The sequence below is a fragment of the Salvelinus namaycush genome, chromosome 4 (genome assembly GCF_016432855.1).
Source record: "Salvelinus namaycush isolate Seneca chromosome 4, SaNama_1.0, whole genome shotgun sequence".
NCBI classification, from domain to species: Eukaryota; Metazoa; Chordata; class Actinopteri; order Salmoniformes; family Salmonidae; genus Salvelinus; species Salvelinus namaycush.
Genome location: NC_052310.1, coordinates 47,030,446 through 47,044,181, shown reverse-complemented (window position 1 = coordinate 47,044,181; position 13,736 = coordinate 47,030,446). Strand labels below are relative to the sequence as shown.

Here is a 13,736-nt window from a genome sequence, read left to right as displayed (position 1 = left end):
AAAATATATATATTTACCAATATGTGCCCTTCTTTGCGAGGCATTGGAAAACCTCTGTTGTCTTTGTGGTTGAATCTGTATTTGAAATTCACTGCTCGACTGAGGGACCTTACAGATAATTGTATGTGTGGAGTACAGTATGTGTGGGATATGAGGTAGTCATTCAAAAATCTAGTTAAATACTATTATAGCACACAGAGTGAGTCCATGCAACTTAGTATGTGACTTGTTAAGCAAATTTGTACTCGTGAACTTATTTAGGCTTTCCATAACAAAAGGGGTTGAATACTTATCGACTCAAGACATTTCAGCTTTTCATGTTTAATTCATTTGTAAAAATGTCAAAAGACATACTTCCACTTTGACATTATGGGGTATTGTGCTTAGGCCAGTGACACAAAATATACATTTAATACATTTTAAATGAATGCTATAAACAAAACAAAAATGAATAAAGTTAAGGGGTGTGAAAACTTTTTGAACATGGAAGACCAGATGTATTTTCTTTATTCTTTATTGCAGTGGTTGGGCTATGCTCTTTGAATCTGTCTTGAAATGACCCTTTACAAAACAATGAATGCATCGTATGCTACTCCTCAGTAGTTGTGAGGGTGAAAGCCTTTTCTGCTGACTAAGTCAAATCTCTGCTTACCCCTAAAACATCACCAGTGTTTTCACACAAGTAATCGGGGCTATATAGCCCAGGATCTGTGACTTTGAGTAACACTGCTATTTCCCTCTTTCTCACTAATGTCCACATTTAACAGCCTCTACTACACAATGCCCCTTATTTATAGGCCTGGGCCAGTCGTGTGAGTGGGTGTTTGTGTTACCTCAGACTCTAAATATCTATTCCTCTCAGCCTGCTACTTCCTGTCTGACAGGAAGTGTGTATGTGTGTGTGGAGGGAGGTCAGTGACCTTTGGGTCTGAGCGAGCGACTGACGTGTTGTCCGTGGCAACGTGATGCTGTGTTTCCAGGCTCATTGTGCTGAAGAGAGAAATGGGCTGTGAACTGGAGGTTTGCTGCTTTCAACAGCCAAGACAGCCTCCACTTCCTTCATTTAATATTTCACCCCTCCTCAAACCTCCCTGCATCCATCCATCCTTTGATTGAATCGGTAATCCCCCTCTGGCACTGTGTGGGCAGCTGTGACAACAGCTCTGAGGGGAGATGGAGTCGTTGGGAGTACATCCCATCCCTTAACAGATGCGAGAAAGGCAGTCCCAATATTTTCAGACCAGTTTACAAGTTCTCTCTGTTTACTGACAGAGTGCACAGTCAGCATTCATTCAAAGGCCTTTGTCTGTCTGTGTGTGTGTGTGTGTGTGTGTGTGTGTGTATATGTGGTAAGGTAACACCCCACTGGGGTTAGAGTTCGGATAGGGCATTCAGCTGGTTGCAACATCCTGTTGTGAGAGACGTTGCAAACAGGTCTGCACACTTCTCCCTATCAGTCCACTGTGGGAAAACTACACTCCACTAAGAACAATGAAGCACCCCGGGGGCAGAAGAAAATACAGTGTAGACATAAATCTAGAACCTAATTTGAAGTCTTCTTTTCTTCACTGTGGCAGCAGGTTCTTTTAACTCCCTCAGACATGGACAGACATTACATACACATGACAGGATATCTCCAGGCAAAACAGCCCCACCTTGGCGACGTGTCCGTCTGCCTTCCAACTAAATTGAGGAGAGAAGAAGCATTCCGGTGGCTGTGACATCACTTCCTCTTGTCTCAGAGGTCAGTGGCATTGCGGGGGTATTCTGTGTCTAGACTTCCTGCCATTTTGCTTGGTGGCGGTGGGTTGTGTAACAGCATCATAGAGCACACAGATGTTTACCTAACTGACTGTATCCATCATAGGGTATCAACAGCTTACGTTGCATGATATGCCAAAGTCAATGGCAGTTCAAAGACTTCATAAACAAATTAGAGGACATCAGATCAGAGGCACATCTATGTAAACACACACTATGTCATGAAGGCTTAATGTCAAGCTGTACCATCATGTGTAATGGCACCCTGATAATAATGAAACAACATGACCACGGCAGTTTGCGTTTTTATTTCATGTCTGTCCTGTTAAAGTAAGGTCTCTTATTCCCGATCCTTCACAAACAGATCATAAAAACATACATTTAGAAAAATATACATTGATATTAGAACTGAAGATTTAAAATTCTGTGTTTTTTCAAATATACATTTTGCATATTAGAATCTATAAAAAGTCAGAAAGGCTTGTTTCGAGCAGGGATTTCTGAGGTGAAAAAGACATGTATCTGACCGAACAAATCGGCAGGTATTTCCAAACCCCTTAAAGCTTATTTACGTTCAGCGATGATGTGTGAATACTTTATGAATTCCAAATTGACCCCTATCCCCTAGGCACTCCTGAAGACCTGAAACACTTGGATAGATGTAAGCATATATAGTGAAAACTCCACACAGACAATCAGAAGGAAAGTAATACTGGTACTTTCATTCTTTCAGATCTACAGGAGTGCCTATGGTATAGGGCAGGGGTGTCAAACTCATTCCACGGAGGGCCTAGTGTCTGCAGGTTTTTGGTTTTTCCTTTCAATAAAGCCCTAGACAACCAGGTGTGGGGAGTTCCTAACTAATTAGTGATGTTAATTCATCAATCAAGTACAAGGGAGGAGCGAAAACCCGCAGACACTCGGCCCCCCGTGGAATGAGTTTGACACCTGTGGTATAGGGGTTAACTTGGAATTCAGCAGGGGATATTCTTCCCGTAAGAATAGTTGAAGAAAAGGGTCAAGGGGAGGTATATATGAAAATAACATATTGTTTCTCTCCTGCTCTACTTCATCCCTCTCTCTCAGGCCATCATGTCCCCCTAGTCTGGTAGAGAAAAGCAGAAGTTGTAACATACTCCTGCTGCAAATGCTACAGTACTAAAACCTTACCGTTAGTTCTGTCCAGTTGTATAAGGAGGTACTCCATTTTAGAGGAGAGAGGAGTTTTTGGAGGTGTTAAAGACTATCCCTCGATCTCCACTCCAGAGTTAGGCTGCACGTCACCAAGCGAAAGCAACTGCCTTTAAATTCAGAAAGACAACGAGACAGTTCAAAACAACTGTTTGTCCCGCAGGACCTCAAAGTTTAACATGCAACACTTTCTATCAACAGTTCCACGTGCTTTGTCCTTCATTGACATCACATACAGTACAACATCCCTTGCCTCCCACAGTATTCGCAAACTTCCTTGTAATGTTCCAAAAACAACTCGCGAAGTTCCTCTCTCTAAGGTCGTTTCAATCCGCTCAATATCCCCCTATCATACGTAAGGCATCCTTCGCGTGGTCATGAAGTTCTAAATTCTACGCCTTTCTGCAAAATTCACAAAAGGTTACGACAATCCTTTATCCAAAGGCTTCAGGTTCCGTTCAGTTCCTCTCGATCTGGTCGATGTCCAGCTCTCCCCCCAGCTGGTAGATATCCTTCTCTGTCCCACACTCACCCTTCCAGAGGGTGTGTCCCTCCCCCATTCTCTCCCCCCCTCCCCCGCATGGGGACCAGGGCCTAGAGTCCAGGCTACACGCAGAGTCACTGTCCAGCTCCTCATAGGAAGAGTCATCCTCCTCCTCATCCACTTCCTGTTGAGTCTCAGCACCTAGGTCAGGCGCACAGGTGAAGTAAGATTCCGATTGGCTCAAGCTCCCGGAGGAGGGTGGGGGCATGTTTGATTGACAGCTGTCCGGACCAGAGAACCCAGGGCAGCTCAAGCTGTAGAAAGTCTGGAGTTTCTGTTTGAGAGAAGAAATAAGAGGGAAAGAAAGGGTAATTTTGATTGGTATAACACAACACATTTACAGTATTGTTGTCTTACTGTTCAATCTTGATTCAGGTCACACAACCTATGTACCAACCTAACTTAATTAACCCGTCAGTAACACTCTGTGAGAGTTGTTCAGAGAAACCTGAGAGCTAGGTCTTTATGGCATGTGGGTGTGTGACTCGTGCTTCACTGGTGGAGCTGAACTCGCCCTCCCACCAGGGAGCTAGTTGTGTTAATGTCCTGGTTAGTCTGTTCACAGTCAGAGGAAACACAGTGGAAAGACAACATGGTGAGATCAGTTGCAAACCACAAAGGTATCCTCTTCCTCCCAACCCCATGTCTCTCCCTGTCCTGCTGCACTGAGGGGATGAAGCACAAAAACACACACCGGGCAAAATGGCAAGCTTTCCTGAAGACATATAATGTTCTATATATGATTCCTCCTGCTTGTTTGGCTTGACCTAGCTTCTTGAACTGTACTGGCCAACTCACACACCCATCATCAAGTTGACACTTAGAAATAATTGTGTGTTGGACAAAAGGGAAAATGTATAGTGTGTGTGTGTGTGTCCGTGCATGCGCTAATGAGCAAACACCCAGCAAATGGACGTCACAAGCCCTCAGGAGAGGAGAGATTACTCTGGAGCAGCTCTGGGTTTACCTAGGTGTGATCTCTCCTTTCAGAGACGTGTGTGTACGACAAACACACTGTGCCCATGCAAGGTGTGTAAATCAGGCTATTTGGGTGACAACTACAAGTATGCTTAAGAGAGTGCGTGTGTGTGTTTACTAACGAGAGAGAGAAAGCGAGAGAGAGAGAGAAAGCGAGAGAAAGCGCGAGAGAGGGCTAGTTAGACTGGCAGTGTCTGAATACCTTTATTTGCATTCTAAACAGTAGGCTTTTTGGTTATGCAAAAATATAACGTTTTATAGTATAATGTGCAATTTCAAAAAATGTGTATGCTTTAAATGCCAGGATTTCATACTCATTTAGACTTTTCATCTAATAGAATTCACTGCACACTACTGAGGAAGAGAATCGTATTTTCACAGCCATGTGTGTTTGACAACAGCTGATAATCAGAATAGGGACGCGCTCTACAAAAATGAACGAATGGCGAGGAACAAGCCATTCATTCCCTCAACCTTACAATAGAGCCAGAGCAGAGGCATTCCAGCAGTGAAAGGGTGAAGCGTCCCTCTCTCCCAGTAGCAGATGTTGAAGGCATGGAGGTGAATAGAGATGAGTGTGTTTCTATAGCCCACGGCACACATGATGGACAACTCTAATGTTCCTCAAATCCCTCATTCACTTCTTCCTGTTACAATGGACTGGTAGAGACTTTAACCAAATGCTTTTACAAAACGTACATGTTTTGGTTTGGGGCTCCCAAATACACTACGTTATGAGAGAAATCAAATAAAAATATAAAGTGCTGGGTTTATATAACTTTCATGTTTACTATCTTTGGCAATGTCAGCTTTACATTCTGTGGCTAAAACATACACAAAGCTAACATTTAGACACATTCTGGTACACCAATAATATATCAGGTGACCACTGAAGGCCAATGCTTTGCTGTAGTCACCTCAATGGAGTGGAAAGGGGATTTTTGAGGGCCTCTCCCTCTTTCTTCAACCCTTGTAGTACCCCCTTCTAATTATAACACACAGAGGAGAGGGGGAATGAGGGAGAGGCAGAAAGTGTGTGTGTGGGGGGGGGGGGGGGGGGGGGGTGGTATTCTCTACAGTATGCTTCTTATTAAATCATATTCGGCTAAGACCAGGATTTGAGGAAAGGGGTTTTAATAATCTGCAGTTTAGCCACCTTTTGTTTTCTAGAGCACCCGCCTTTTCCCACATGTTGTTGTGTTACAGCCTGAATTGAAAATGTATTAAATTGATATTTTGTTTCACTAGCCTACACACAATACCCCATAATGTCAAAGTGGAATTATGTTTTTAGAAACTTACAAATTAATGAAAAATGAAAAGAAACCCCTTTATTATGGCAAGCCTAAATAAATTCAGGAGCACAATTTTACTTAACAAGTCACATAATAAGTTGCATGGACTCTGTGTGCAATAATAGTGTTAAAAATGATTTTTCAGTGAATCTCAAACACAGATTCAACCATAAAGACAAGGGAGGTTTTCCAATGCCTTGCAAAGGTCACCTGTTGGTAGATGGGTACAAATACAAAAAGCAGACATTGACTATCCCGTAGAGCATGGTGAAGTTATTAATTACACTTTGGATGGTGTATCAATACACCCAGTCACTACAAAGATACAGGCGTCCTTTCTAACTCAATTGTAGGAGAGGAAGGAAACCGCTCAGGGATTTCACCATGACGCCAAAGGTGACTTTAAAACAGTTACAGAGTATGATGGCTGTGATAGAAAAAAACTGAGGATGGATCAACAACATTGTAGATACACCACAATACTAACATAAATGCCAGAGTGAAAAGGAGGCCTGTTCAGAATAAGGCACTAAAGTAAAACTGCAACAAACGTGGCAAAGAAATTACATTTATGTCCTGAATACAAAGCGTTATGTTTGGGGCAAATCCAACACAACACTTCACTGAGTACCACTCTTCATATTTTCAAGCATGGTGGTGGCTGCATCATGTTATGAGTATGCTTATCATTGGCAAGGACTAGGGAGTTTTTAATGATACAAGAACCTGGAATATAGCTAAGCACAGGCAAAATCCTAGAGGAAAAGCTGGTTCAGTATGCTTTCCTACAGACACTGGGAATCAAATTCACCTTTCAGCAGGACAATAACAAGGCCAAATAATACACTGTTGCTTACCAAGACGACATTAAATGTTCCTGATTGACCTAGTTACTGTTTTGACTTAAATCAGCTTGAAAATCTATGGCAAGACTTGAAAATGGCTGTCTAGCAATGATCAACTACCAACTTGACAGAGCTGGGAAGAATTTCAAAAAGAATAATGTGCAAATATTGTGTGCAACGCTCTTAGAGACTTACCAAGAAAGACTCACAGCTGTAATCGCTGCCAAAGGTGATTCTAACATGTATTGACTCAGGGGTGTGAAAACGTATGCAAGAGAGATATTTCTGATATAAACATTTCTAAAAACATGTTTTCAATTTGTCGTTATGGGGTAGTGTGTGTAGATGGGTGAGACTAAAAATCCATTTTGAATTCAGGCTGTAACACAACAAAATGTTGAATACGTCAAGAGGTATGAATACTTTCTGAAGACAATGCACACACACACACACACACACACACACACACACACACACACACACACACACACACACACACACACACACACAGTCTTGTACAGCTAACCTTGTGGGGACATACAATTCAGTTCCATTCAAAATCCTATTTTCCCTAACCCCTAACCCGTACTCTTACCCTAACCCTAACCCTAACCCAAAATTTATCGTAACCCTAAACCTAACCCTAGCTCCTAACCCTAACCCTACAACTAACCCTAGCTCCTAACCTTAATATTTAACTTAATTCTAACCCTAACACTAATTCTAACCTTAACCCTAAACCCCCTAGAAATAGCATTTGACCTTGTGGGGACTAACAAAATGTCCCCAGCTGGTCAACTTTTTGTTCGTTTACTATTCTTGTAGGGACTTCTGGTCCCCACAAGAATAGTTAAACACGTCCACACACACACACACACACACACACACACACACACACACACACACACACACACACACACACACACACACACACACACACACACACACACACACACACACACACACACACACACACACACAAATAGCAGTCACTCAGCTAAAGCTCTTGATCAGAGCGTATTTCCTAGACCCATATAAAAAACGGAGGTACTGGTATAATAAAATGCCCCCAGAGAGACAGTGTGTTATGGGAGAGAGAGGGACCTCCTGGAACAAACGCAGACACAGGAGGGGAAAGAATGGACCTTTACCCATTACTGGCAGGCAGACAGACAGAGACTATTACAAGTCTAACATATTTACCTGCGTGTGTGTGTATGTGGGTGTGTGTTTGTGTCACAGTTTGCTGCCATAGCAGGGCCCCATGCCACTACACCAACCCGACCACTTAGGTATTCCCACAACCCCACAGGGGCTGCAGCTCAGCTATGCTCACCATGCCTGTCACCCCAGGAATGGAGAGGATGGGAGAAGTGACCCCCGTCACTTCATGAGCCTGAACCCAGGCCAATGAGAAGATATTCATTCATGAGACTCCGCTCTGCTAGCCCTCCACCAGCAGGGAAGATTTAGAGAGAAATAAATAACCTTCTCTCTACACTGCAATTTCTCTTGCCCCCAGAGATGTATGCACACTCGTACAAACTGCAAATGCATCCAACAATTTGTAGAGTCACAAGCTTGAAGTAATCATTGCGTGCTAGGAATATGGGACGAAGTACTGACTACTTTAATACACATATGTGAATTTGTCCCAATACTTTTGGTCCCCTAAAATGGGGGGACTATGTACGAAAAGTGATTTCTAAACGGTTCAAATCAAGTCAAAGTTTATTTGTCACGTGCGCCGAATACAAACAGGTGTAGAACTTACAGTGAAATGCTTACTTCAGGCTCTAACCAACAGTGCAAAAATGGTATTAGGTGAACAATGGGTAAGTAAAGAAATAAAAACAACAATAAAAAAGAGTGAAAAATAACAGTAGCGAGGCTATAACAGTAGCTATATACAGGCACCGGTTAGTCGGGCTGATTGAGGTAGTATGTACATATGGTTAAAGTGACTATGCATATATGATAAACAGAGAGTAGCAGTAGCGTAAAAGAGGGGTTGGCGGGTGGTGGGTGGCAGGACACAATGCAGATAGCCCGGTTAGCCAATGTGCGGGGGCACTGGTTGGTCGGGCCAATTGAGGTAGTGTGTACATGAATGTATAGTTAAAGTGACTATGCATATATGATAAACAGAGAGTAGCAGCAGCGTAAAGAGAGGGGTTGGGGGGGGCATGGCACAAAATGCAAATAGTCCAGGTAGCCATTTGATTACCTCTTCAGGAGTCTTATGGCTTGGGGGTAAAAACTGTTGAGAAGCCTTTTTGTCCTAGACTTGGCACTCCGGTACCGCTTGCCATGCGGTAGTAGAGACTGTATGACTGGGGTGGCTGGGGTCTTTGACAATTTTCAGGGCCTTCCTCTGACACCGCCTGGTGTAGAGGTCCTGGATGGAAGGCAGCTTAGCCCCAGTGATGTACTGGACCATATGCACTACACTCTGTAGTGCCTTGCGGTCGGAGGCCGAGCAATTGCCATACCAGGCAGTGATGCAACCAGTCAGGATGCTCTCGATATTGCAGCTGTGGAAGCTTTTGAGGATCTGAGGACCCATGCCAAATCTTTAGTTTCCTGAGGGGGAATAGTCGTGTCCTCTTCACGACTGTCTTGGTGTGTTTGGACCATTCTAGTTTGTTGATGTGGACACCAAGGAACTTGAAGCTCTCGACCTGCTCCACTACAGCCCCGTCGATGAGAATGGGAGCGTGCTCGGTCCTCCTTTTCCTGTAGTACACAATCATCTCCTTAGTCTTGGTTATGTTAAGGGATAGGTTGTTATTCTGGCACCACCCAGCCAGGTCTCTGACCTCCTCCCTATAGGCTGTCTCGTCATTGTCGGTGATCAGGCCTGTTGTGTCGTCTGCAAACTTAATGATGGTGTTGGAGTCGTGCCTGGCCATGCAGTTGTGGGTGAACAGGGAGTACAGGAGGGGACTGAGCACTCACCCCTGAGGGGCTCCAGTGTTGAGGTTTCAGTGTGGCAGATGTGTTGCTACCTACCCTCACCACCTGGGGGTACTACGGTGTTGATCGCTGAGCTGCAGTCAATGAATAGCATTCTCACGTAGGTGTTCCTTTTGTCCATGTGGGAAAGGGCAGTGTGGAGTGCAATAGAGATTGTGTCATCTGTGGATCTGTTTGGACGGTATGCAAATTGAAGTGGGTCTAGGGTTTCTGGGATAATGGTGTTGATGTGAGCCATTACCATCCTTTCAAATCACTTCATGGCTACGGACGTGAGTGCTACGGGTCTGTAGTCATTTAGGCAGGTTGCCTTCGTGTTCTTGGGCACAGGGACAATGGTGGTCTGCTTGAAACATGTTGGTATTACAGACTCAATAAGGGACATGTTGAAAATGTCAGTGAAGACAGCTACCAGTTGGTCAGCACATGCCCGGAGCACACATCTTGGTAATCCGTCTGGCCTCGCAGCCTTGTGAATGTTGACCTGTTTAAAGGTCTTACTCACGTCGGCTACAGAGAGCGTGATCGCACAGTCGTCCGGAACAGCTGATGCTCTCATGCATGCCTCAGTGTTGCTTGCCTCGAAGCGAGCATAGAAGTGATTCAGCTCGTCTGGTAGGCTCGTGTCACTGGGCAGCTCGCGGCTGTGCTTCCCTTTGTAGTCTGTAATAGCTTGCAAGGCCTGCCACATAAGACGAGCGTCGGAGACAGTGTAGTATGATTCAATCTTAGCCCTGTATTGACGCTTTGCCTGTTTTATGGTTCGTTGGAGGGCATAGCAGGATTTCTTATAAGCTTCCGGATTAGAGTCCCGCACCTTGAAAGCGGCAGCTCTACCCTTTAGCTCAGTGCGAATGTTGCCTGTAATCCATGGCTTCTGGTTGGGGTATGTACGTACAGTCAATGTGGGGACGACGTCCTCGATGCACTTATTGATAAAGCCAGTGACTGATGTGGTGTACTCCTCAATGCCATCAGAGTAATCCTGGAACATGTTCCAGTCTGTGATAGCAAAACAGTCCTGTAGTTTAGCATCTGCTTCACCTGACCACTTCTTTATAGACCGAGTCACTGGTGCTTCCTGCATTCCTTTTTTGCATCTAAGCAGAAATCAGGAGGATAGAATTGTGGTCGGATTTACCAAATGGAGGGCGAAGGAGAGCTTTGTACACATCTCTGTGTGTGGAGTACAGGTGATCTAGATTTTTTCCCCCCTCTGGTTGCACATTTAACATGTTGATAGAAATTAGGTAGAACTGATTTAAGTTTCCCTGCATTAAAGTCTCCGGCCACTAGGAGCGCCGCCTCTGGGTGAGCAGTTTCCTGTTTGCTTATTTCCTTATACAGCTGACTGAGTGTGGTCTTAGTGCCAGCATCCGTCTATGGTGGTAAATAAATAGCCACGGAAAGTATAGCTGAAAACTCTAAGCAAATATTGTGGTCTGCATTTTATCACAAGATACTCTACTTCAGGCGAGCAAAATCTAGAGACTTCCTTAGATTTCATGCACCAACTGTTGTTTACAAATATGCACAGACCGTCCCCCCCCCTCGTCTTACCGGAGTGTGCTGTTCTATCTTGCCGGTGCAGCGTATATCCCGCTAGCTGAATATCCATGTCATCATTCAGCCAAGATTCCGTGAAACATAAGATATTACAGTTTTTGATGTCCCATTGGTAGGATATTCGCGATTGTACCTTGTCGAATTTATTGTCCAATGTTTGCACGTTGGCGAGTAATATTGACGGTAACGGCAGCTTTCACACTCGCCTTCTGCGGATCCTTACGAAGCATCCCGCTCTGTGTTCTCTGTACCTGCGTCTCTTCCTCTTGCAAATAACTGGGATGTTGGTCTTGTCGGGTGTTCAGAGTATGTCCTGTGCGTCCTGCTTGTTGAAGAATAAAATATTTCTCTAATCCGAGGTGAGTGATCGCTGTCCTTATATCCAGAAGCTCTTTTTTTGCCGTAAGATACGGTTGCAAAAACATTATGTACAAAATAAGTTACAAAACCCGAAAAAAACAACATAATAGCACAATTGGTTGGGCGCCCGTAAAACTGCTACAATTTCTTCCGCCTCCATTTCACCCGATATGGAAGAAAAATACCCTCAAATTAAAGTTGACAGTCTTCATTTTAACATCATAATCATTGCATAATTTCAAATCCAAAGGCTGGTACAACAAACAATGTGTCCTGTTCCAATACTTATGGAGCTCACTATAGTTAGAGCCCTAAATTCAGCTTGTAAATGACTACAGGGAGAATGGATGAAATGATAGACACAGTTCAACCACAATATACGCTATGTGGGGAATTATGGGGGAGTGGTTTTAAACACCACACACATACACTTGCTGAATAACAGAAACCTTTTATTGTCACTGTAGCCAAAAACTATTGTTCCTTTAGATGTAGTCTCGGCAGAGGCCATAGGAGCACTGCTAGGCCTACATGGTAGCTAAAACAACACCTTGTTCCATTTTTAGTAGACGCTCTGATCCAGAGCAACTTACAGGAGAAATTAGGGTTAAGTGCCTTGCTCAAGGGGACATAGATTTTTCACCTAGTCAGCTCGGGGATTTGAACCAACAACCTTTTGGTTACTGGTCCAGCGCCCTTATCCACTAGGCTAAATGCCGCCACACATTTAAAGAGCTACTGAACACGGCGATTGGCACGTATGTTTTTCTGTTGCTCATTAGAATTTTTTTATTTCAGTCTTGGTGTGTTTCCTGACGGATTCAGTTTTTGGTTAATTATGTTTGTCCCCCATGAGACACTGAAGCCTATTTAATCTAAGATAACTCAAGAAATCGGTAATTCTTTTTGACGTTTTGGCCGAGGATGTTTTAGTTGCACAATTTTACATCTGAGGTGTTAGGTGCAGTATTTCGCAAGTAAAAAAATTGTGCAATGCCTTGTCTTATGTAAACAGTCGGAACTGCTGTTTACACTCTCACAAGCCGCACAAGAGTCGTTAGAAGGTAAGAAGTTATTTTACATAGAATATTATAGGAAACACCAGGACATAATGTCTATGATACTGTAATAAACTCACATAGTTGCTGTCACAAACTCCAAACTACACAGTTGTCACTGACTAGTTGGATATTCATTTCCCACTGAGCAAACCAAATCAAATGTATTTACAAAGCCCTTTTTTTACATCAGCAAACAATTTCTGTACTTACAGTATTTTCACCCCAAAATGTTTTATCAGGTTTTTGCTTGGCGGACCATATTTGTTTATTGACATTTGTCAATAAAACTCATAAAAGCAGCTGTTTATGTCAACGTTTTTTTACTTGTAGCCCTGGTTGTGCTGAAAAGAAAATAGTAAAACACTTCAATGTGATGCTAAATATGAGATCAGAGCAAGCAGATGAATGAAAGTAGTGAATTTCAGCTTTTTCACTGTGCAAAGCATGGGACCAATGGAGTTAACAATCCATGGGAGACCTAGGCTATTATGCAATAGTCCTGACACCTCACACCTAGTTTCTCTACACAGTCGTGTGTGAGTGTGTGGTTATTCACTGGGTTAATTATTCTAAGGTGAGGCCTAACTCATACGTGAAGAAGCATTCACATCTAATTCTCACCTTCAGGACATATGCATACACACCCATAGTGATTGAGGATGGATTTCGTCTTTTGAATCACTTTTCACATGTAAAAACAGCCTGAGAGAATTGGGCAATCAAATTCCCATGCAATTATGCTCGTTAAAGTCAATCGGATTTGCTCTCCACACTAACAAGTCAAATGTCAATAAACTTGAACAGAGTGAAATGGCAAATTAACATCTCAATTAACAGAAAATAAAATGATTCCCCCACCAATCCTACTTGGATTAGAGAGTACAGAATTCCAGCAACAATTTGTAAAATCTCATCTGTTCCCAACATTCCCTCCTTTCTAGTAATTCTCTCTAGATGCCAGGCAGAACACAGGCTGTAACCAGCCTCAAATTTCCACCTTCTCATTTCCTTTTCCAACCAGCAGTTAATACTCCTCATCTGTCCTCATCCGAAGACCAAAGTTTAAGATTTAAAGTTTACTCACCACGTGCACAATAGGTGTAAAACAGTACAGTGAAATTCTTACCTTGAGAGCTCTTTCCCAACAATGCAATTTTAA

At 43.3% G+C, this 13,736-nt stretch overlaps 1 protein-coding gene across 3 annotated transcripts in view; it reads right to left on the bottom strand.

The window, feature by feature from the left end:
• Positions 1-2,051: 2,051 nt before the first annotated feature.
• Positions 2,052-13,736, bottom strand: part of LOC120046570 (protein FAM53B-like) — a 45,990-nt gene continuing 34,305 nt past the window's right edge. For all 3 annotated transcript variants that reach the window (XM_038991919.1, XM_038991918.1, XM_038991917.1), the window contains exon 5: positions 2,052-3,770. In XM_038991919.1, the coding sequence (XP_038847847.1) occupies positions 3,411-3,770 (360 nt within the window). In that variant the 3' untranslated portion in view covers positions 2,052-3,410. The remainder of the gene's footprint in view (positions 3,771-13,736) is intronic.